Raw genomic sequence first — 22,613 nt, forward strand, 5'->3', positions numbered from 1 at the left:
TTAATTTGCTTCTTTATTACATTTATCACACTGTATTATGACTGTGAACTTCTTGAAAGCAAGAACTTTCTTATTCATTTCTATGCAATTAACTGAGTTCTATAAAGTAGAATTTAAAAACCTTGTGTAAGTATATGATCCAATCTGAAGAATGACATGGAACATATCACCGTTGGTATGAGCAAAGAGACAACAGAGCAGATCTGCTTGCTTATTCTTTGCAAGTCTCTCTGAGAGAACCATGATTGATCCTTGCCCAACCCCTGAGAAGGTGGCCCCTGGAGTGTTCTTTATGTGAATGATTAATGATTTTGTTATATATACCAGAGCAATGAACTATGCCAGATTAGGTTTGTCAGGGCTGCTTGCACAAACATCAACATTGATGATGTGCACCTGGCTTCATTATTGAGGGTCCTGAGTTTCAGCTGCTGTGGCCAGTTGCTAGCAGGAGGTGCCTACGTGACCAGCCCCCTAAATCCCCTAGAAGCAACAGAATGGGCTTCCCTGGGCAGAGGCATTCCACACATGTCCCTGTAGTTCACTGCTAAGAAGAAAACATGCCCTGTGTGGTTTCCTAAGAGAAAGTACTAGGAAGCCCACGCTTGACTTCTCTGGACTCCACTGCAGATGCTTATCTTTTTCCCACTTTTTCTTTTTGCTTTGTATCCTTTGCTGTAATAAATCTTATTCATAAGTATAATCTGCTATTGAAGACTGTGAGTCTTTCTAGAAAATCACAGAACTTCCGGAAGGCGTGGGACAGCCAATGCACAAGATATGCACCACTTAGAACTTGCTTAAATACTGTAAACACAGCTATATTGATTTTCTGAATTGATCTGCACAGAAAATGAAGTTTTATGGACCACAGTTTTCTATGAAGTATTTAGCAAACACTGGCACAAAAGTGGTGCCCAATAAGTTAGCACCCTTCCGTTTTCCCATGCTTGTTGCCTCCCATAGGAAACTGGTTCCTAAGTCCTGATGAGTCTCTCTCCATTTCTGTCTATAGATTCCTGATTCCCTTTACACCTTAACATGAATTTTCACCTGGATCAAGTTTTCCAAATGTCTTTCCTACCTCTAGTCTAACATACCCACACAATATCAGATGTATCTTCCAAAAACAAGGCTCTAATTATGACACTTCCAAATAAAAAAAAAATACATGTATCAAGTATAAACTGCAGACTGTTACAAGAGACCTTCCATATTAGGTTCCCGGACTACTAACCAGTCATATTTCTATCTACTCCCCAACCTGGTGACTCTCTTTTGGGTCATAACCTCCCTTGAGAATTTGATGACAGCTCTATAAAAAAAGTACACATCCCGGCAGGGTGTGAGGGCTCGTGCCTGTAATCCCAACAGTTTGGGAGGCCGAGGCTGGTGAATGGCTTGAGTCTAGGAGTTTGAAACCAGTCTGGGCAACATGGTGAAACCCAGTCTCTACAAAGAATACAAAAATTAGCCGGGTGTGGTGGCACGCATCTTTGTCCCAGCTACTCGGGGTAATGAGGTGGGAGGATCACTTGAGCCCGGAAGGTCTAGGCTACAGTGAGCCGTAATTATGCCACTGCACTGCAGCCTGGGCAACACAGTGAGACCTGGCTCAAAAAAAAAAAAAAAAAAAAAATGCACCTACCAAATTTAGCATATCATTTCAGGGTTCACATTCCTTTAGGATCCATGATCCCTAACCTCTAAACAAACAACCTCTAAACAAACTCAACTATGCAATAATCTCCAAATACATGATTTACTTTTCTGTCTCTGTATCTCTGCACATGTTTTTGTCTCTGCCTGGACTGTTCTTCCCTCATCTCTGTCTCTCTGAGTTGTTTCCATCTTTCATGGTTAATCTCAAATACCACCCTTTCTCTGAAATATGTCCTGACGCCCCTAACAAGAAATAATATTTTTTCTTTCTTGATCTCACGTAAGACTCTGCTATCAAATGTCTTATGTTACCAATCATGGTCTGCTGTATATTGCAGTTATTGGTTTAGCACAGTAGCAAAAAGTATGTGCTACAGAGTCAGACTGCCCTGTTTGCATCTGGATTCTGCCACTTACTGAGTCATATTAAGCAAGCAGTTCAATCGCTGGGCCTGTAACATGGGGATAAAAGTGCCTATGTGATAGGGTTGTTTCATAGGAATAACTGAATTAATGCATTCAAAGGCACATAGAATACATAATCAGTGTGCCTGGTCATTATTAGTTGCTACCACATCCTCCTCTTCCTCTTGTATATGGAGAGAAACTGCATGTCAGTAGAAGTTGTTCAGGCTTTTAGAACTGGAAGACTGGAGTTCGAATTCTGATTCTGCAACTCAATTGCAGCATCACCTTGAATAAAACTGTGTTCTAAACCTGCCTGCATATATGGAATCTGAGATATCACCACCTCTCTCCCAAAGTGGTTGGGAGATTAAATGAAATATATTTGTACTTGAAAATGCTTTGTACATGGAAAAACTATACATCCTATAGTTTGACTGTAAACTCCAGAAGGGCAGGTACTACATTTTAATCAACTTGGTATTATAAGAAATATCATTTAAAATGACTTTTACATAGTGAGTTGATGAAGTTTCTCACAGTGTCAACTTTTTAAAGTAAAATGTTTTACCTATAAAGCAGGGGTGTCCAATCTTTTGGCTTCCCTGGGCCACATTGGAAGAATTGTCTTCAGTCACACATAAAATACACTAACACTAACGATAGCTGATGAGCTAAAAAAAGAAAAGGTCTGTGCATAAATCTCATGTCTTAAGAAGGGTTACAATTTGTGCTGGGCGGCATTCTAAGCCATCCTGGGCTGCAGGTTGGATGAGCTTGCTATAAAGGGTTAGAAAAGATATTTCCTGTAGCTATCAGTAGGACCTTCCTTAAAGGGGAAGGTGAGTGCTTTTAATCCATATAAAATGTTTTATTTAATTCCAAGGTCTTTTTCTTATTTATATATAAAAAATAAAATAACATTTATCATGAACAAATAGGTCATTTCATATCAATTATATCTACTTCACTTAGGTCTATTAATTTTTATAAAATCTGGATTCCTCAAACTATCTACCTGGCTCTGACAGCTACCTTCCCCAGGATTCTGATCTTAAGCACACTGCCAAGTCCCTATTCTCCAGTATCTGAAGATTGCTCCACAAATTCCTGCCCCCAGTTCCCATGACCCCAACTCATTTACTTATATCCCCTATTGTACTACACTTAATTCAGTGAATCATTGGTTGAAATGCTCAGACCCAATCATTAACATATCACATGAAAAGACACAGAAATCAGGGATAATACCTAAAAACTCCATAGATTTTATTTATCTATAATATCTAAAAATTGAATATTTTATATAATTTATAATATGAACTTGAACTGAGGACATGAATTTAAAACACAAACATGAGCATCTAAACATACTAGTAGGTGAACAATCTGTAAGAAGTCTTAAACATAACTATCTTAGTCATATGTTCTGTATTTTTATTAAGAAATAAACTATTCTGTTTGGAGGTTCCTCAAAAAACTAAAAACAGAGTTACCATATGATCCAGCAATCCCACTGCTGGGTATATACCCAAAAGAAAAGAAACCAGTATATCAAAGAGATATCTGTACTCCCATGTTTATTGCAGCACTATTCACAATAGCCAAGATTTGGAAGCAACCTAAGTGTTCATCAATAGATGACTGAATAAAGAAAATGTGGGGCCAGACGCGGTGGCTCACACCTGTAATCCCAGCACTTTGGGAGGCCAAGGAGGGTAGATTACCTGAGGTCAGAAGTTCAAGACCAGCCTGACCAACATGGTGAAACCCTGTCGCTATTAAAAATACAAAAAAAATAGCTGGGCATGATGGTGGGCGCCAGTAATCCCAGCTACTCAGGAGGCTGAGGCAAGATAATCGCTTGAACCCGGGAGGCAGAGGTTGCAGTAAGCCGGGATTGCACTACTGTACTCCAGCCTGGGCAACAGAGCAAGACTCTGTCTCAAGAAAAAAGAAAAAATGTGGTACTTATGCACAATAGAGTACTATTCAGCCGTGAAAAAGAATGAGATCCAGTCATTTGCAATGACGTGGATGGAACTGGAAGTGATCACATTAAATGAAATAAAACAGGCACAGAAAGACATACACTGCATGTTCTCACTTATTTGTGGGATGTAAAAATCAAAACAAACTCATGGAAATAAAGAGTAGAAGGACTGTTACCAAAGGCTAGAAAGGGTAGTGGGGTGTGTGTAGGAGGGAGGTTAATGGGTCCAAAAATTAGAAATAATAATTTCTAGTATTTGATAGCACAACAGAATGATTACAATAAAAATAATTGTACATTTTAAAATAACTAAGAGAGTATCATTGGATTGTTTGTAACACAAATGCTTGAGGGGATGGATACCCCATTCTCCATGATATGATTATTGCCCATCACATGCCCGTATAAACACATCTCAGGTATTCCACGTATATATATAGGACCCACTATACATATATATATAGTACCCACTATATAAATATTATGTACCCACAAATATTAAAAATTAAAAATAATCCATTTTTTCTGATCTACAAATTGAACATACAGAGAAAAAAATAATGCTTATCTATATAACATTTTCCTCTATCATGAAATACATATTAAGTAAAACCCCTTATACTTGAGTTATTTCCAAAATTTACAAAAAGTTGCTTTAAGTGATTAAAGTCATAAAATAATGGCTAGTGTGAAAATTACTGACAGTTCATATCAGCTGATGTAAATGAATCTCAGCAAAATGCTTAGTATAAAAGTTCATTTTATGTACAAACCTGTGAATATGCTAAAAAACATTCCATTGTACACCTTAAATGGGTGAATTGTAGGGTATGTGAATTATATCTCAATAAAGCTGAGCTGTTTTTAATTAAAAAAAGGCATAAAAACAAACCAAAAAAAAGCTCAATGTAATGCCTGTTGGTTAAGATGAACTATTCCACTTGTTCACCTAATGGCTAATGCAGAGTTCATTCACACAATTCATTTAGGCAGTTTTCTTAAAGCCCAAATATAATACAATGCTTTTACTTGGTATTTTTGTTGTTTGGTTGGCTTATTTTCCCATTTGTGTTTTTGTTTCATGAACAAAGCGAGTACAGACTATACCAACCCCAGGAACCAAAAGTTGCCAATAAGTTGGTAGGTAGTGTTGCCTCAAGGAATGCAATCAATTCATCATTTATTCACTTTCTCCCTCATTCAATAATATTTATTGATTGTCAGTTTGTTCAAGACACCAGGGATGCAGTGGTGAAAAATACTGACAAAGTCAGGTTTAATCTCTCTTGGTATCATGCTGCTACCAATTCATTGGTAATTTTAGGGGCACTGAAATGGGTGAATTACCACTTTCTAACCCTGAGCCTGTGGTATATGGAATAAAGAGTAAATGTATAAATAAATATTTAAAGATTTGTCTAAGAGGGTCCATAAACTATTTCCTCTAGATGTTTTTACTGTTAAAAAAATCCCATCAATTAGATGGAAAGTCATAATCCCACTTCCTCTATTATTACTAGTGTAGATATAGACTATAACAGCTAGAGCCCAACGTTTCCAATATTTTAACTAAGACAGGAAAGGTTGCCAGTGGGTCCAGGAAAGGGAGAAGTTGGGAATGCTGAGAAAGTCCCACCAAAGGAAACTATATCCCATGCTGAACTCTCTATATTCACCTAAAAAGTGATCATGTCAGACAGAGTTTGAAATTATGAACTCTTACTATATAAATGGGGAAATACTGTGACCTAAAACAGACCAAAATAATTTCATTACATGGACAACCATGGCATTATTTCTATAGAACCAGAGAATATATCATTTCATTATTAATTTAATAACAACATAGAAGTGGGAGATAACATGATGACTTCAAAATGTGTCTTACTTGTTACAAAAGCTGAATGGTAATATCCACAAGAGATCCAGGAGACAGGTTTCCCAATGGTCACTTGCTGAGGGACACAGACATTAGTTACATTTTTTAAACCAATTTGCCCTTCGGAATTGTCACCCCACATAAAAAGTCTTCCATCCTCTATAAAGAAAAATAAAAGGGGGAGAAAAGGTTTTAAAAGGTAGCCAGGCTCTGAAGCTATTATACCTCCAAAAGACCATTTATTTTATAGCTCATAAAAATTATGTATCTTAACAATAAAGTACTACTAAGACATTTACACCAGCTAGCTACTTAAGAGTTCAATTTATATTGTGAAATGCTTCTATAATGATAAAGAACACAGAACAGCTTGATGGTAAATCACTTAAGTCCTGGCCATATTTTTATCTCGATAGCAAAGACAGAATGCCCTTTCCTACAATCACCCTTTCCCATTCTAATGTCTCTAAACAGAAATGTTCTCCTCCTTCCAAGCAGCCTACCTGCAACTGAACTGAAAGACAGCACAGGTCACATTAGACACCTGCAGGTCAAAAAAGCCTGGAAGACCTTGCTCTTGAGAGCACTGTGGAATGATGTTTTGAAGAAAGAACAGAAGAAACGTATTTCACTACATATTTTTTTCCTTATAATTGAAACCTGAAAACACAGACTCTAGCCTCAGAGAATGAAGATATAATAGCATGTATAGCATCTCAAAAATAGGTAACTTATATAATTTCTGATAAGGGTTTTGATGTCAGAAAAAGTCAATCTAGGAAAAATATTTTAGAAAGGAATTATCAAGACTTATTTATTTATATATTTTAAACAATTTAAATTTTTGAAGTATTTTAATAATGCAAAACAAATAAATGAAAATAAGAACTGAAAGAAGGATGTCAAAATGCTAACTTAAGGGCTGACAAAATCTAAAGGACTGAGCTTCAGAGACAACTCTGACTTTCCTGATAGAGTAACACTGCATGTTATACAGTCTCCTGCTTGAAACAAAGCAGCTAACTAGCAGCTTCAGTGAGATCAAGCTGATCTTGGCTCCAAATTTTAAAGAACTGTCTCATATGGGCTTTTGGTAGGGAGGGCAGAGAGGTACAATGACCATTACAAACCACATTTTAACAACGTATGCTGCAACAGATTTCTGTGGATGTTTCTGATAGCAACTTCAGTTAAAACTGCAAGTATAACTTTAAGAGCACACAACAAAAATAGTATTTAAGAATATCTAAAGGAGTAGACACGGCATTGCTTAGAGCTTATTTGCCAATTACTTTTCAAATGTATATTTAAATAAGCATAAATAAGCATAAAATAAGCATAAATAAGCATAAAATTGCAGTATGTCAAGATTTAAAGTTATATTTTAAATGTTTTCTGAAAGCACATAGATAGTCGATGAAAGAAAACTAAACAGCAATGCTCCCTTCGGTTTACTGAGTTGGCATATATTGATCTACAGGAAAGGAATGTGTCCCAGACCGAAAAAGAAACAAGTCTCACCAGTTAGGGCAGCTGAAGTATTAGATCCAGCAGACAGCTGTTTAATCTTATGCTCGGATGTAAAAAAGCTAATTACATGAAAAGTGTTTCTTTCTTCAGTGTCACCAAGCCCCAACTGTCCTTCATTATTTCCACCAGTTGCATATACATTGCCTCCTTCTGCACATGGAAAAGAAAACATCAATAGACTATAGAGTCCTCCTTTTCATGAGACAGGTCAGTGTATAGCAGCGATTTCCTCTATTAACAGTGAAGAAAGTTGAAAGCTATCACTATCCTATTATTTGGGAGACAACTTCATTTCATCGTCAAAGCAAAACAAGCAAGGCCACATATTTTTGTGAGATTTTAGAAATCAATCTAGAATGTAACTAGCAATTGAAATGAACAGAATGCATGGAACGTATTTCTTGCTAATATAGCACTTCATTAATTCAGAGTAAAAACAAGGAAAGTAACTTCCAAACTAGTTTAAAATGCAAATCTATTTTAAAAGAGATATGTCCATTAATTTTAACTTCTGTACCCATTAAAGCTAAGATATAATAGTACAAATAAGTAAAACGAGGCAAATCCAAGAAGAATCTAATTAGAAACATGATAATTCTATGTTGTATTTATTTTAACTTCCTAGCTAAACAGGAAGGCACTATAGCACTCTGTTTAGGAGGAAAGACTCCAGAGCCAGACTGCTTGGGTGCAAATTCTGGCTTACCACTTACCAAAGCTGTGGGACGTTGGGCAAGCCATAACCTCTGTGTGCCTCATTTTCCTCATCTATAAAATGGGGATAATAATAGTACCTACTTCATAGAGTTGTTATGAAGATTGAATTAGTTGAGATTTGTAAAATTCTTAGAACAGCATTTGGCTCATTTAAAGTATGTAAAAATGTTTGTTAATTACTGTGTTAATTAAATAAAAAGTACATCATGCCTAGATTATAAACATTTCCAGTAAGTTGTAAATTAATGAAGATTTTTAACACATAAATTAGTTATCTGTGTCATAAATATATAAATGAAATTAAAGCCTTGCTAAATTATAGGGTGAAATGAGGGCAAAATCAGCCTGAGTTAGTAAAAATTTTAAAGTTATTGTTATTTTTATTTTTTGTGTTTAGAAAAAGACGAAACCTAATTGGGGAAACAAGACTAGCTTTCAAATGGAAAATACATACAAGGTCACATGCAATTGGAGTGCATAATTTCACACACGTGGAGCAAACTAGAGTTGGTGAGATGCTGAAATAATTCAAACAAATAAATGAACACAAAGTTGAACAGTCACAAAATGTTCCATGGAAGAAGTAACACTTAATGGGATCTCAAGAAATAATCTGAAAAGGCTAAGAGAAGAGAAGAGACACTTCAGAAAGGGAAAGGTATGGAGAGGTGGAGAGGAGCTGAGGCAGTGAAAACATCCTGAAGACAGAATAAGTGGTGGTGGGGGAGGGGCGGGGCAAGGGGCAGGGGCAGGGGGAAGGTGGTAGGAAGTACTGCTCAGTGGTCAAGTCCTGGAGGTCTAATTGTTACAGCAGCATTTGCTGAAGATACTGTCCTTTCTCTATTGAATTTCCTTGGCATCTTTGCCAAAAATCAAGTGGGCATATACATATGGGTCTAATTGTAGACTCTATTCTGTTTCATTAATCTTTGTCTATCTTTTTGCCAATACCACAGTCTTGATTACAGTAGCTTTACAGCGAGTCTCGAAATCAGGTAGTGCCAGTCCTCTGTTATTTTTCAAAATTGTTTTGGCTCTTCTATGTCATTTGCTTTTCCATATAAATTTTAGAAGCACTTTGTTAATTTCTACAAACACACACACACAAAAGCTCGTATGGATTTTGATGGGAATTGTGCTCACTCACATCAACAGCCTTCTGGGTGTCTTCCACTCAACCTTAGTAAGGAAGAGAGAAGAGCAAGAACAGGAATAAGCAGCCCTTAAGGTGGACACACAGGTTAGGAGATGCTGTCCCATGATATAATCCAAGAAAAGAAGCTTTTTCTTCAGCCATTTGACATTCATGTGTATATTTGCAAAGGCAAACGTGTACTAGCCATTGACATTTTAAAAAACCCTAATTTTACTGTTGCCAAAGTGTAATCTCTATTAATTTTACAAAGCCACGTTACTGGAATGAGACCTCAGTTCTCAAAGTCAGGCAGGAAATCATACAGGTTGAGCACTATACCTGTTGACACCAGGGTGTGGTTCCTTCCACAGGCAGCTAATTTCACTTTTTCAGGTTTTAGAGCTAAAAATAATTAAAATGGGACAATTATTTTATAGCAATGAAAATGAACAGTAGTCCAGGACAAATGGTAACTAAGTGACAGAATCGAGATTTAATATTAGGCTTCTCTGATTCCAAAGTCAATGTTCTAAACTAGCAAACCAGAGGTTTTCAGAACTGGTTGTGTACCATAATAACCAGTGGCGCTTTGAATACAATATAGATATCTTAGCCCCATCCCTATGGAATCTGAGTCAGTGGGTCTGAAGCAGGGGCTAGGCATCTATATATATAATGATAAACTCCACAGGTAGGCTGGGTGTGGTGGCTCACACCTATTATCCCAGCACTTTGGGAGGCCGAGACAGGTAGATGGCTTGAGCTCAGGAGTTCCAGACCAACCTGGGCAACATGGTGAAACCCCTTCTCTACAAAAAAATACAAAAATTAGCTGGGTGTGGTGGTGCATGCCTGTAGTTTCAGCTATTCGGGGAAGGGGTGCTGAGGTGGGAGGATGGCTGGAGCCAGGAGGTCGAGGCTGCAGTAAGTAGAGATCACACCACTGCACTCCAGCTTGGGTGACAGAGCAAGGCTCTGTCTCAAAAAAAAAAAAAAAAAACAAAAAAAAACAACTTCACAGGTAATTAATATGTGCTGAGACCCACTGTATTCTATTATGCTGCCTCCTCACCAATCTGATCCATTACCTAACCTGCCATCACCGTTATCAAGCTCACCTTCTACCACATTCAATGAAAAACCAAAAGACCAATATTGATAGACATACACCTATGAATCAAAGTTGTTCATTCATTCATCTACATATTCAAAAAACATTTAAAGAACATCTCCTAAGTACTTGGCATAGGGGCTGCAAAAAGATGACTAAGATAGAATCCCTGGTCTCAAGGATCCCATAGTCTAAACAATCCTGTTAGCTTGTCTATTAGATAAGATATTTGAGAGTAAGGGTCATGGTCACTGTGACTATCCCCAAGTGTTTAGACTATGCTCAACAAATACTTTTTGAACACATGGAATACTTTAAAAGTTCCATAACAATTCCCATAAACAGCATGAATATGATAAGCTACACTGAAATTTTGAGCTGAAATTAAAATTTTAGCCAGGAAGATAAAAAATACTGCTCTTATTACATCTCAAGGAATCTCCATCATCCTTTCAAGTTTAGCTGATGTTCACAGGTTATACCCAAACAGAGGTTTTGCATATAACATCCAGAAAGCTTTGTAAGGGTATTATATATCGAATATTTCCTGGAACACTCCTGATTTCAAATATTTTGTCCTGTTGTTCTTTTACACTAGTACTAATCAATCCCTAGTCTCGATGTTTCGTTTACTTCGCCTAGTCACTATATAAAGCAGGATAAGTATGTTTTATAAAAACAGCAACTAAATGAAGCATAATGTCCACAACTCTATTAAATGAGAAAAGCTCAAAATTCTAACATATGTTTGTTCTCTGTATATACAATAACAGTAATATGTAAGTAGTTTTACAAACAAGCAAAAAAAAAAAAAAAAGATGGGGGATGTTCAAATGCAATACTGTAAAATCATTACTTCCTTTGTGGTCCCTGGATTTAAAATCAATCTAATTTTTAGACCCTAACATATAAAAGCAGTTCTGAATATCATATAAAAGATAAGTTAAATGCTAATAATATTCAAACAAATGTCAGAAAATAAAGAACTAAAGGCTTTATTATTTATGACATTAAAGAACTACACAGTCAACATAAAAATACTTTATACAGTTTGTGAAAAAATAAAAAGATCCCAAACCTTTGACACATGTTGGCTTGCTGACGGCTGACTTTGATCCTAATCCTAACTGACCCCAGTTGTTACTGCCAAACATGTAAAGTTTATTATTTCCTGGTGGGAGGGAAAAAGAAATAATCAATTGAAGCATTTTTCACATAATGTAAGATGAGGTCACCACAAAGCAATAAAAAGCTATACTTTTAAAATGTCACTGCTTTTCTGTGTTGAAAGAAGTTACGTTGTTCATCTATGTATAACCAGTTTCTATTAGGTGGAAAAGAGTTTCTAAAATTATACAGTAACAGGTTTTCTTAATTATATTGAAATAGATTCATTCCAAGAAAGTTGTGTGTATAGAAAATCATACTTAAATATACTAAGGAAACTTAAAATTTAAAAGATGCTCTTGATGACTTATTTTGTGAAGAATTCTCTGGCAAAGTAAAAAACAACACTTTTGATAATATTTTCAACATGTTTAAAACACAGCAGCATATCTATAACAAAATATTTAGAATTTTCTAAGTATTACTGTCCTCATTCAGGATTGTAATACTAACCGGTAACAACAGCAGAATGTTCATCTCCACATGAAACATGTACAGGGACATCATTTTTAAACCAGAATTTACCGGGATTATTTTCAGTAAATTTACTTTTCCCAAATGTAAACACAGCACCCGAATCTGCAAATATAAGATGGTCTTTATTTTATAACTTTTACTATGTTGCCTATTAATAAATACCTTTTGAGTAATTTATCCATACAAACCCCTTGTCTCATGAAAGCTTTGCCCCCACTCTGGCAATGTTTAAGCCTTCCTTCTTCCACCTTAATTCAGTCTTTCTTATTCCTCAGACTCCATTCTAGTTTTATCTATGAAATCTACTAAATTGAACATGTATTACTCATATACTGGCATAAAGTAAGAAATATACTATCACAAGGAAGGCAGTCATCTATTACTAATAGTTCTGCTGTCACCAAGTAGATGTCTATTCCCTGGAATGAAATGGCACAATCTGTGCTATTCTTGTTCTAGTTAACACCTCATGGTCTGGCCTCTGACTGAGAGCTTTTCTCCAAACACAGAAACAGGACAGTATTTCGTTTCCTCATTAACATCATCAGGGTGTCCATGGGGAGAGTCTCTATCAGTCAATTTGGATTTTCTTTGGTCCAGTTTTTCCAAGGAACCTCCAGTGTTCTCATGCAAGGGAAACAATGTTAGCCCAAATGGTGAACTCTTTTTATTTTTTTGAGACAGGGTCTCACTCTGCCGCCCAGCTTGAAGCGCAGTGGCACAATCACGGCTAACTGCCACCTTGACCTCCTGGGCCCAAGCAATCCTCCCGCCTCAGCCTCTGGAGTAGCTAGGACTATAGGCGTGTGCCACCATGTCCAGCTAAATTTTATAATTTTTGCACAGACCGGGTTTTAGCATGTTGTTCAGGCTGGTCTCAAACTCCTGGGCTCAGGCTCAGGTCTCAAACTCCTGGGCTCCTGCCTCGGCCTCCCTAAGTGCTGGGATTGCAGGCGTGAACCATGACACCCGGCCAAAATGGTGAACTCTTAATTTCTCTGTTGGTAATCCCAATGAATACCCATAAAACCGGAGACGAGACAGCACAGAGAGAAACAAATTACTCCACCACTATCTCTTTCATTTGAACTAAGGGAAAGCAGCTAGAAAAAAAAAAACATAGGCTTTAAAGGCAATTAGGTATTCAAAGGTTGTTGTAAGGATTAAATGAGATGACATGTATAAAGAACTTAGCCCAGAGCCTAGCATCCTCAAAGTGTTAGCTCATAGCTACCTCTGTAAACTCTTCCTCTACCATAAGAGTTGGAAATGATCACCGGCTTCTCTGAACTATGTGATCTGTAGAATTTATATGGCAAATAATTGTGCTACCTAGCAATCTCTCTAATCAAACTGTTACACAAATCAGCAAGATTACAAATCTCAGCAAGATTTGTGTAACAGTTTGATTAGAGAGATTGGTAGGTAGCACAATATGTAAGATGAGGTCATCACAAAGCAATAAAAAGCTATACTTTAAAAATGTTGGCTGGGCGTGGTGGCTCACGCCTGTAATCACAGCACTTTGGGAGGCCGAGGCGGGTGGATGATTTGAGGTCAGGAGTTCGAGACCAGCCTGGCCGACGTGGTGAAATCCCGTGTCGACTAAAAATGCAAAAATTAGCCGGGCGTGGTGGTGGGCGCCTGTAATCCCAGCTACTCGGGGGGGCTGAGGCAGGACAATTGCATGAACCCCAGAGGCGGAGGCTGCAGTGAGCCAAGATAGCGTCATTGCACTCCAGCCTGGGCGACAGTGCGACTCCGTCTCAAAAAAAAAAAAAAGTCACTGCTTTTCTGTGTTGAAACACAGAGTTCACCATTTGTTACCCCAAATGTTGTTTTTTTCCAACTATTTTCTAAGGTTACAGAGGGTATAAACTGTCTGCACTACCCATATTGCCTAGCACAAAATAGCCCTTGTGTGTTCTACTTTTCACACAGAAAAGGTCCCCCTTACGCACATGTATATTCGTAACTGTTGAATGTTTTCTTTACTAAGTTATCATAATGGAGAGTTTGTAGTCAAATGTAACTTTCAACATTGTTAATATAAAAGACAGGTTACCAAGTCGTCAACAAAGGAGCACTTCAGCTTTTCCTGATTTCTGAGAATTCAGAATGTTTAGGGATCCAGTATAAAATGAAAAGATCCTCTCAACACAGCTACTCACGAAGTTTCTAATTCTCATCTTACTCATGCACTATAGTTAGTTACAGAGATGTCTTTTTCTCCTTCCAGAAACAGTACATGGGAAAGGACGGTTTATCTTTCCCCCTGAAACATCATCACAAAATGCCACGGTCCTAGGAGATTGGGAGAGGAGTACACGGGGATGTTGAGATTTTAACATTCTTACATCAAGTCATTACCTGATCTGAGTAGTATTCACAAACTGTTGTGGCACAGCATCATTTTGAAGAAAGACTAAAAACCCTTACCAGTTCCCAATAACCATTTAAACACACACATACACCAAATAGTAGGCCAGGTCCAGCTTTTGGGGAAATCCCAAGGGGGATGATCACACATAAACTAATTCGTACCAGAAAGGAAAATATAGCGAATATAAGTATTAATAATAAATATTAATACGCAAGAGACTAGCCACTGTGGACAACTTTTTGAGAACCACTGTGAGGCATCTCAGTTCCAACTAATAATTGAGTTGGGAGACTAGGATCTAGAACAGACTCTGAGTTTCCCCAGAATGAATTATTTTAACATTTTAACTGTTTTGTCCTGGCTCCCCTGGCTTCCCTGATACCCTCATCCCAAGCCAAGGTTTGGCGGCTCTGCTCTGGCCCTGTAATATCTACTGTCAATTTGTATGGTCATTTTGTTTACTTTCCTGTATGTCCCACTAAACTGTGAACTGCAGGCCAGGAATCTCAGTTCCGGCCAAGAGCATGGAAGAAAACATACATATTTCAGTGAAGGTATGATTCTGCTCAAACCCAGTGTTTTTTAAAAATGGTCGTGACCTATTAGTGGGTCAGAAAATCAATTCAGTGGATCACGCTCAGCATTTTAAAAGAATGCGTTATCAAAAAGCTGTGTGTGGAATCTAAGTGGTTAGAACAAGGACTGCTTCACCAGACATCTATTTCTGTTACACGGTATATATGGAGTATCGGGTCACAATGGCAAAAGTATTTCTAACTATGGAGCTCAGGAAAAAAAAAGGCTAAAAAACACTCGCTAAAGGGTCCCTCTTCTCCCTCTTTGTCCAATTTATTTCCTGTATCCCCTTTTACCCCACAACCCTGATCACTCACTCTTTACTGCATTCAATACATAACCGGGAGCTCAGGACCTCCAAAGTGCACAAGTCTGGAGTCCGCACTTTGGGGAGTTTACAGAGAGTGTCCCTCCAAGTGCACAAGTCTGGAGTTCGCACTTTGGGGAGTTTACAGAAAGTGTCCCTCCCTGGCCGGGCGCGGTGGCTCAAGCCTGTAATCCCAGCAATTTGGGAGGCCGAGGCAGGCTGATCACCTGAGGTCGGGAGTTCGAGACCAGCCTGACCAACATGGAGAAACCCCGTCTCTACTAAAAATACAAAATTAGCCGGGCGTTCCGGCACATGCCTGTAATCCCAGCTACTCGGAGGCTAAGGCAGGAGAATCGCTTGAACCCGGGAGGCGGAGGTTGCGGTGAGCCGAGATTGCGCCATTGCACTCCAGCCTGGGCAACAAGAGTGAAACTCCGTCTCATAAAAAAAAAAAAAAAAAGTGTCCCTGCCTTCAAGAAGCTCATCAAAAGCTTATTTAAAAAGCATACGAAAGACAGACACCCTCTTTCCCGTTGTCCCCCATCCTGTTCTTCCCGTCCGGTCCTGTGCCCTCAGTCATTCGTGGGAGCGCAACCAGCGATCCCGCCCCAGTGCGGCTGCCAAGCCTCGGGCCTGTCCCCCTACAGGGCCGATCCGGAGGCGGGGCCCGGCCGCCCGCGGACCCTCCCTCCCGGCCTTCCGCCACCGGCGCGGGCGCAACTCACCGGGCATCAGCTCTTCCGGCTCCCTCATGCCACGGGCGGTACGGGCAGCCTGAGCCTGGGCCAGGAGGCTGTAGAGGACGGTTTGGTCGGGGCTAAGGCAGCTACTCCGCACCGACGCGGGCCGCGAAAGCCCCCCAGTTCCGCATGGCGAAACTCCGGGGATCAACTACAACCGCGCTCCCGGAAGTCAACAAACAGCCGCTACGGGCAACGGGGGCGGAGCTTGGGAATGCAAGGCGGGGCAGGCGCCGCTGGGGAGGGGAACGGAGGCCGGCTGGCTGCTAAGGGGCAGGCTCAGGCACAGCGGAGGGGCGGTAGAGACCACGCGCCCTCTGGCGGCCTGGAGCAGAGAGGCGGCCACGCCGCGCAGTGATGCGGTGGAGTCCGCGCCCTTGTGCCGTTGGAGGTCCAGGCGCCGCAGGGACCGTGCCCATGAGTGGAAAACGTCACAAATCCCATACTCCGTGACATAAGCAAACATCGACACACAATTATGACACTACTAGTAATAGTGACCAGCTGGAACATTAAAGGAGGTAAGCACTCTGCTAAAGGTATCCCCAGCATCTAAACCAAGGTCTGGCCTATACTGAATGCTCATTACGTATTTATTGACCAAATGAGTACTATTACAGCCCTGTAAAGTGGTTAATGTTACCCCTGTTTTAAGCATGTGGGCAGCTAGTCCAGCTAGTCCAGCCTGTAGTCAATGAAAGTAAAAGCTGAGGTGTATATGGTCCACTACTCACAGAACATACACAAAGGGGTAGCCCAACATCATTGCTCTAGAATTTGCTCAGCGATGTTATATGGTGCAGGGTTTCCCGTCCATCAACATTTGGCTATCATGAAATAAAGAAGCAAAAAGCCATCTTCCAGGATGAGCAGATTTATATATGTTTGGTAGTTGTGGACATGGGCCCTAGAATCAGACACAACTGGATTCAGGGATCCCTGAATTACTCTTGTGTGTTAGCAACACTTTCTCAGAAAGTTTGCATTAACATGAAGAGGGGACATTAAACTATTAGTTACACAAATAATCATTTACTTACAAAGCAAAGTGGAGGTTACTAAGGAAGTGTTTAACAAGAAGCATTGACCTGGTGTAGGAGGTTAAGAAAGGCTTATCTGAAGAAAGAACATTAAATCTAAGAACTGGAGAAAGATAAGCCAGGAGGGAGAGAGAGCTCTTGGCAGAGAGTAAATTGTGTATAAAGGTTTGTAAGGAGCTTGACTCTTTCCAGGAACACCAAGAGGCGAGGCTGTTTCCTAGCAAGGTGGCAAGGTCTTGGGCCTATTAAGGATCTGAGATTTTATCCTAAAGACAAAGTGAAACCACTGAGAAGTTTTAGGCAGTAGAACAACAGGACAGGATCAGTTATGTGTGTCCCTGAAATCATTCTGCCTGGTCTAGATGCTTTGTAGAGAATAAACTGGGGCAGTGAGAAGGGTTCAGAGGCTATTGCAGAATTTCAGACATGTGGTCAGGATGGCTTGGAGTACAGTTCATTGGTGCCAGAGAGGAGCAGGCAGATTTGAAAATATTTTAGGTCGTAGAATCAACAGGAAATGGTTTCTGACTATTGACTCCTAGACAGTGCTGGACTACCAAATAGTTCCTAGAGCAACAGCAAAGATAGGGCCGTAAATTATTTTGAAAAGGATTTGATATTCATTTTTAGAGCATCATAATTGTTACTATGGGCAAATGAGAATTTTTAAAGATTTACTTTTTGATATGCAGTCATTTGTTTTTATTTCAAAATACAGTAAGGCATATTTTGGTGCTAAGCATCCCAGAAGATATTGATGCAGCCCTACTCCAAGGTTTCCAACATAAGCAAATAGCAGGAGGGGGGCACCATTTACTGAGATGGGGAGCACTGAGGAAAGAGCTGGCGACATTGGAGTTAGGTAAATGGGGCAAGAAGAGCATAATGAGTTCATCCTTGAGCACACTAAGACATCAAATTGGAGGTGCTGAGCAGGCAATTGGTGAGCGGAAGCCCCAGAAGGAGGCACATATTTGAGGAATGACTGGGTCTATATAGTGAAATCAGGCTTGAGATACTTGCAACACTGGAAAGTGACTGTAGAATTGAGGCAGTAGAATAGGGTCGGGAGGCAGGAAACCTAAGGCCAATTCATGCTGACTTCCTAGAATTAAATCAAAATGAAACCCCAACTTTCCATACCTAAGTAACAAAAGAACCAGAGGCTACTCTCTTTGCAACCCCCACCCCCTTTTTCTGCGTGGCAGACGGAAAATTGAAAGTATCTCTGATTAGTTGCTTTTTGCAACCAATCAGATATTTGCATAGGAGTGTAACTTTGTAACTTCACTTTAGCCTCTGATTGGTTGCTTTCCACAACCAATCAGATGCTTGAATACGGTGTAACCTTTGTAACTACACTTCAGCCTCTGATTGGTTGCAAGGCCACTAGTTCATTTACATAGTAACCAATGGGAAATATACCAATGGTTACTTGGGAATGGCACCAAGTAACCAATGGGAAACCTCTAGAGGATAATAAAACCCCAGAAAATTCTGTAAAGGGGCTCTTGAGCCCCTGTGCTAGGGCCTGCTCCCACCCTGTACTTTAGTTTTCAATAATGCCATCATCTCCAGCATCTGTGAATCTATTGCTTTACATGGCAAAAGGGACTTTGCAGTTGTGAGATGCTGGATTCAGGACCTTGAGATGGAGAAATTATTCTAGATTAACCAGGTAAGCCCAATTAAATCCTATGAAATCTTAAAAGTGAAGAGCCTTTCCAGGCTGTGGTCACAAGAAGATGTGAAGATGCAGGAATGGTCAGAGAGATACAACAGCGCTGGCTGTGAAGATGAAGGTAAGGGCCATGAGCGGAAGAATGCAAGTAGCCTCTGAAGGCCGGGAAAGGCAAGGAAGTGGATGCTCCCCAAGAGTCTCCAGAAGGGAATGCAATTCTACTGACACCTTGATTTTAGTCCAGTGAGACCCATTTCACACTTCAGAACTACAATAGTGTACGATAATAAATGGGTATTGTTTAAGCCACCACCAAGTTGATGGTAATTTGTGACAACAGCAAGAGAAAACTAGCACACCATAGTTGATCTCATCAAATCTTCACAGGTACCCTAAATGAAGTACTAACTTCAGTCTCATTTTTGGGAAGAAGAATCTGAGGTTGAGATCACATAATTTTGCAAGGTCCCGTATTTATCAAGTGGTAGATGCAGGATTGAACCATCAGTTCCAGAGCCACATTTGTACTGTAAATTCACATGAGCTCTACAGTGTGAAACTCTGTGTGGACCCTTGAGGGTCCCCTACAAGTCCATGCAGCAATGCACACACGTCTTCAAGGATGCTCTTGCCTCCTCCAAAGAGCCCCCTAGCAATCTCTGCTTCATCATCATTCAATTCTGAGGCTGTGTTGTGTTTTCTTGGGAGCCCTCTCCAAATTTGCAGTGAGGCCACATGACCCCTTCATGCATCAAGGACATTCACATGCCTCATCACAGCACTTATTATACAGTGTGATGTGATTTTGTGGCTGTCTTTCCACTAGACTGAGTTCTTTCATTTCCTGCATTGTAAGCACTACCTCTCTTTGGCCAGAACATAGCACTATGTCTGGCACATAGCTTACTAAAATGCAAGTTCTATGAGGGCGGGGAGGTTTGTCCATTGTTGTACTCCAGTGCCAGACTAGTACCTGGCCCATAATAGCTACACAATAAATATCTGTTGAATGGCAGAATTAATGAATAGCAAGTTCTCAAATATGCAGAGGCTGAGGGTCAATAAACCTATAAAAATAATAATTTAAGGCAGGAGGAGGTGTCATCCTGACCCCATGTAGAGGGGCTGGCCTTAGCTAGGAGGAGATACATTTCTAGCATAACAGGATATAAATGTTGTCTATATAGTATTTTTTTTTTGAGACAGAGTTTCCCTCTGTTGCCCAGGCTGGAGTACAGGGACACGATCTTGGCTCACTGCAACACCTCCCGGATTCAAGCAATTCTCCTGCCTCAGCCTCCTGAGTAGCTGGGATTACGGGCACCTGCCACTACACCCAGCTAATTTTTTTTTTTTTTTAAGAGATGGAGTTTCACGATATTGGTCAGGCTGGTCTAGAGCTCCCGACCTCAGGTGATCCGCCCACCTCGGCCTCCCAAAGTGCTGGGATTATAGGCGTGAGCCACCACGCCTGTCCTATATACTACTTTTTTTTGAGACAGGGTCTCACTTTGTCACCCAGGCTGAAGTGCAGTGGCACAATCTCAGCTCACTGCAACCTCTGCCTCCTGGGCTCAACCAGTCCTTCCATCTCAGCCTCCTGAATAGCTGGGACCACAGGTACACACCACCACACCCAGATAATTTTTGTATTTTTTGTAGAGATGGGGTTTTGCCACATTGCCCAGGCTGCTCTTGAACTTCTGAGCTCAAGCAATCCGCCTACCTCAGCCTCCCAAACTGCTGGGATTACACGTATGAGCCACTGTGCCTGGCCATCTATACTATTGATATATATGATCCAGAGCTATATAATATATATTGCAACCCCAGGCCACGAATTTGTACTGGTTCATGGCCTGTTAGGAACAGGGCTGCAGAGCAAGTGAAACTTCATCTGTATATAAAGTCACTCCCCACCACCCAAGCTCCACCCCCTGTCAGATTAGTGGCGGCATTAGATTCTTATAGGAGTGTGAACCCTGTTGTGAACTGCACATGGGAGGGATCTAGATTGTGTGCTCTTTGTGATAATCTAATGCCTGATGATCTGTCATTGTTTCCCATCACCCGCAGATGGGAACCCTCTAGTTGCAGGAAAACAAACTCAGGGCTCCCACTGATTCTATACTATGTTGTATATTTGTATATAACATAATGTATACCAACATAAATTTGTATATTTCGTTATATATTACAATGTAATAATAATAGAAATAAAGTGCACAATGAATGTAATGTGCTTGAATCATCCCAAAAACATCCCCACCCCTCCCCTCACCCCCCATCCCCGTCAGTGGAAAACTTGTCTTCCACAAAACTGGTCTCTAGTGTCAAAAAGGTCGTGGACCACTGATATATATGATGCGTATATATAGCTATGCTGTGGCCCTAGATTATATATATATATATCATATAACATAATACTATAGTCTATCTCAGAAGGTGGTTGTGAAATATTAGGTAATGCATGCAACACTTATAGCTTGGTGCCTGGAATAGTGGAGCACTCAACAGTGTTAGCTATTAATAAGGCAAAGGCAGCTCACTGTATTAGTCAGCATAACCCATGCTATGCTGCAGCTCAAACAACACCCAAATCTCAGTGGCTTAACACAAAGAAGTTTCTTTCTCACTAATGCTACATTTCCAGTGTTGGAGGATGTGCTCCACCTGCTCAAGCAGGGGCTGAGGCTACATGTGGAAGTTCAACTACCTTGTAGCAACACCATATACAACACATGACCTCTTTGGTTGCTGTAGCAGGGCAAGAGAGAGAGGAAGTTAGAAATGAAATGTTTCAGGCTGGGCGCGGTGGCTCATGCCTGTAATCCCAGAACTTTGGGAGGCTGAGGCGGGTGGATCACTAGAAGTCAGGAGTTCAAGACCAGCCTGGCCAACATGGTGAAACCCTGTCTCTATTAAAAATACAAAAAATTAGCCAGGCGTGGTGGTGGGTGCCTGTAATCCCAGCTACTCGGGAGGCTGAGGCAGGAGAATCACTTGAACTCGGGAGGCGGAGGTTGCAGTGAGCCGAGATCGCACCACTGCACTCCAGCCTGGGCAACAAGGAGAAAACTCTGTCTCAAAAAAAAAAAAAAAAAAAGAAATAAACTGAAATGTTTCAGGCCACAAGTAACATGTTTTTCCTTCTCACACCCATTGGCTGGATTTAGTGTCATGTGCCTCTGGGCACTGCAGAGAGGCTGGGAAATGTGGGAGAGCCAGTGGACATTCAGTGAGTAGTAAACACCTCTGCCACAATCCCTGCAGTCAGATGGTTTAAGCCTGTGGAGCCATCTCCCTCATGTTGGCGAAGGCAGTTATAATTTTATATCTCTCAATGGTCATGCATGCTTTTGGTGTCCCCTTCATACACGGCCAAATATTCCTCTGCTCCTTAGGAAATCATGTTGATACACAGAAGCCATGACACGTCTGACAACGTGCACAAGTCTTAGCAAGTTCCTCTATTAATTCAAGTTGTTATTCATTTCTGGAGCATTGTATGTCAACTAGAAATAAAGGCATGTATGAACAAGGAAGACGTTTGATGGATTATGCTTCCTAGCTTTATTTGTTTCTTTCTCGACAGCATTCAACAAAACGTCCAAGGCTTGCAATTTTGAGTAGCATTACAATGCAGCTGCCATCGCTGTTTATTTCTCTATATGGAATCAGATAAACAGGTGTGTCTCTACAAACTCCACTGGGAAATCCCATAAGCATATAAATTTACAAAACAGATTCTAATTACTTCTTTGATTTCTAAACATTTTTAGTGCAGTTCTAGGATATATGATTTGA

At 40.2% G+C, this 22,613-nt stretch overlaps 2 protein-coding genes across 19 annotated transcripts in view; one reads left to right on the top strand and one right to left on the bottom strand.

The window, feature by feature from the left end:
• The window catches only part of RPGR (retinitis pigmentosa GTPase regulator), a 58,659-nt gene extending 42,135 nt beyond the window's left edge, over nt 1–16,524 (bottom strand). For 3 of the 18 annotated variants that reach the window (XM_054472080.2, XM_063660673.1, XM_054472083.2), the window contains exons 1-6: nt 16,071–16,320; nt 12,053–12,178; nt 11,511–11,603; nt 9,661–9,723; nt 7,461–7,619; nt 5,949–6,098 (exon numbers count right to left, since the gene is read on the bottom strand). In XM_054472080.2, the coding sequence (XP_054328055.1) occupies nt 5,949–6,098; nt 7,461–7,619; nt 9,661–9,723; nt 11,511–11,603; nt 12,053–12,178; nt 16,071–16,098 (619 nt within the window). In that variant the 5' untranslated portion in view covers nt 16,099–16,320. Of the gene's footprint in view, nt 1–5,948; nt 6,099–7,460; nt 7,620–9,660; nt 9,724–11,510; nt 11,604–12,052; nt 12,179–15,867; nt 16,042–16,070 lie in introns of those variants that run through there. The other 15 variants (XM_054472086.2, XM_054472079.2, XM_054472089.2 and 12 more) reach the window with 13 other exon arrangements.
• OTC (ornithine transcarbamylase) overlaps nt 16,438–22,613 on the top strand; it is a 99,053-nt gene continuing 92,877 nt past the window's right edge. Inside the window, exon 1 of the mRNA XM_054472092.2 lies at nt 16,438–16,606. The gene's annotated coding sequence lies outside the window, so the exon portion shown is untranslated. The remainder of the gene's footprint in view (nt 16,607–22,613) is intronic.

This window comes from Pongo pygmaeus, chromosome X (assembly GCF_028885625.2).
Source record: "Pongo pygmaeus isolate AG05252 chromosome X, NHGRI_mPonPyg2-v2.0_pri, whole genome shotgun sequence".
Lineage (NCBI taxonomy): Eukaryota > Metazoa > Chordata > Mammalia > Primates > Hominidae > Pongo > Pongo pygmaeus.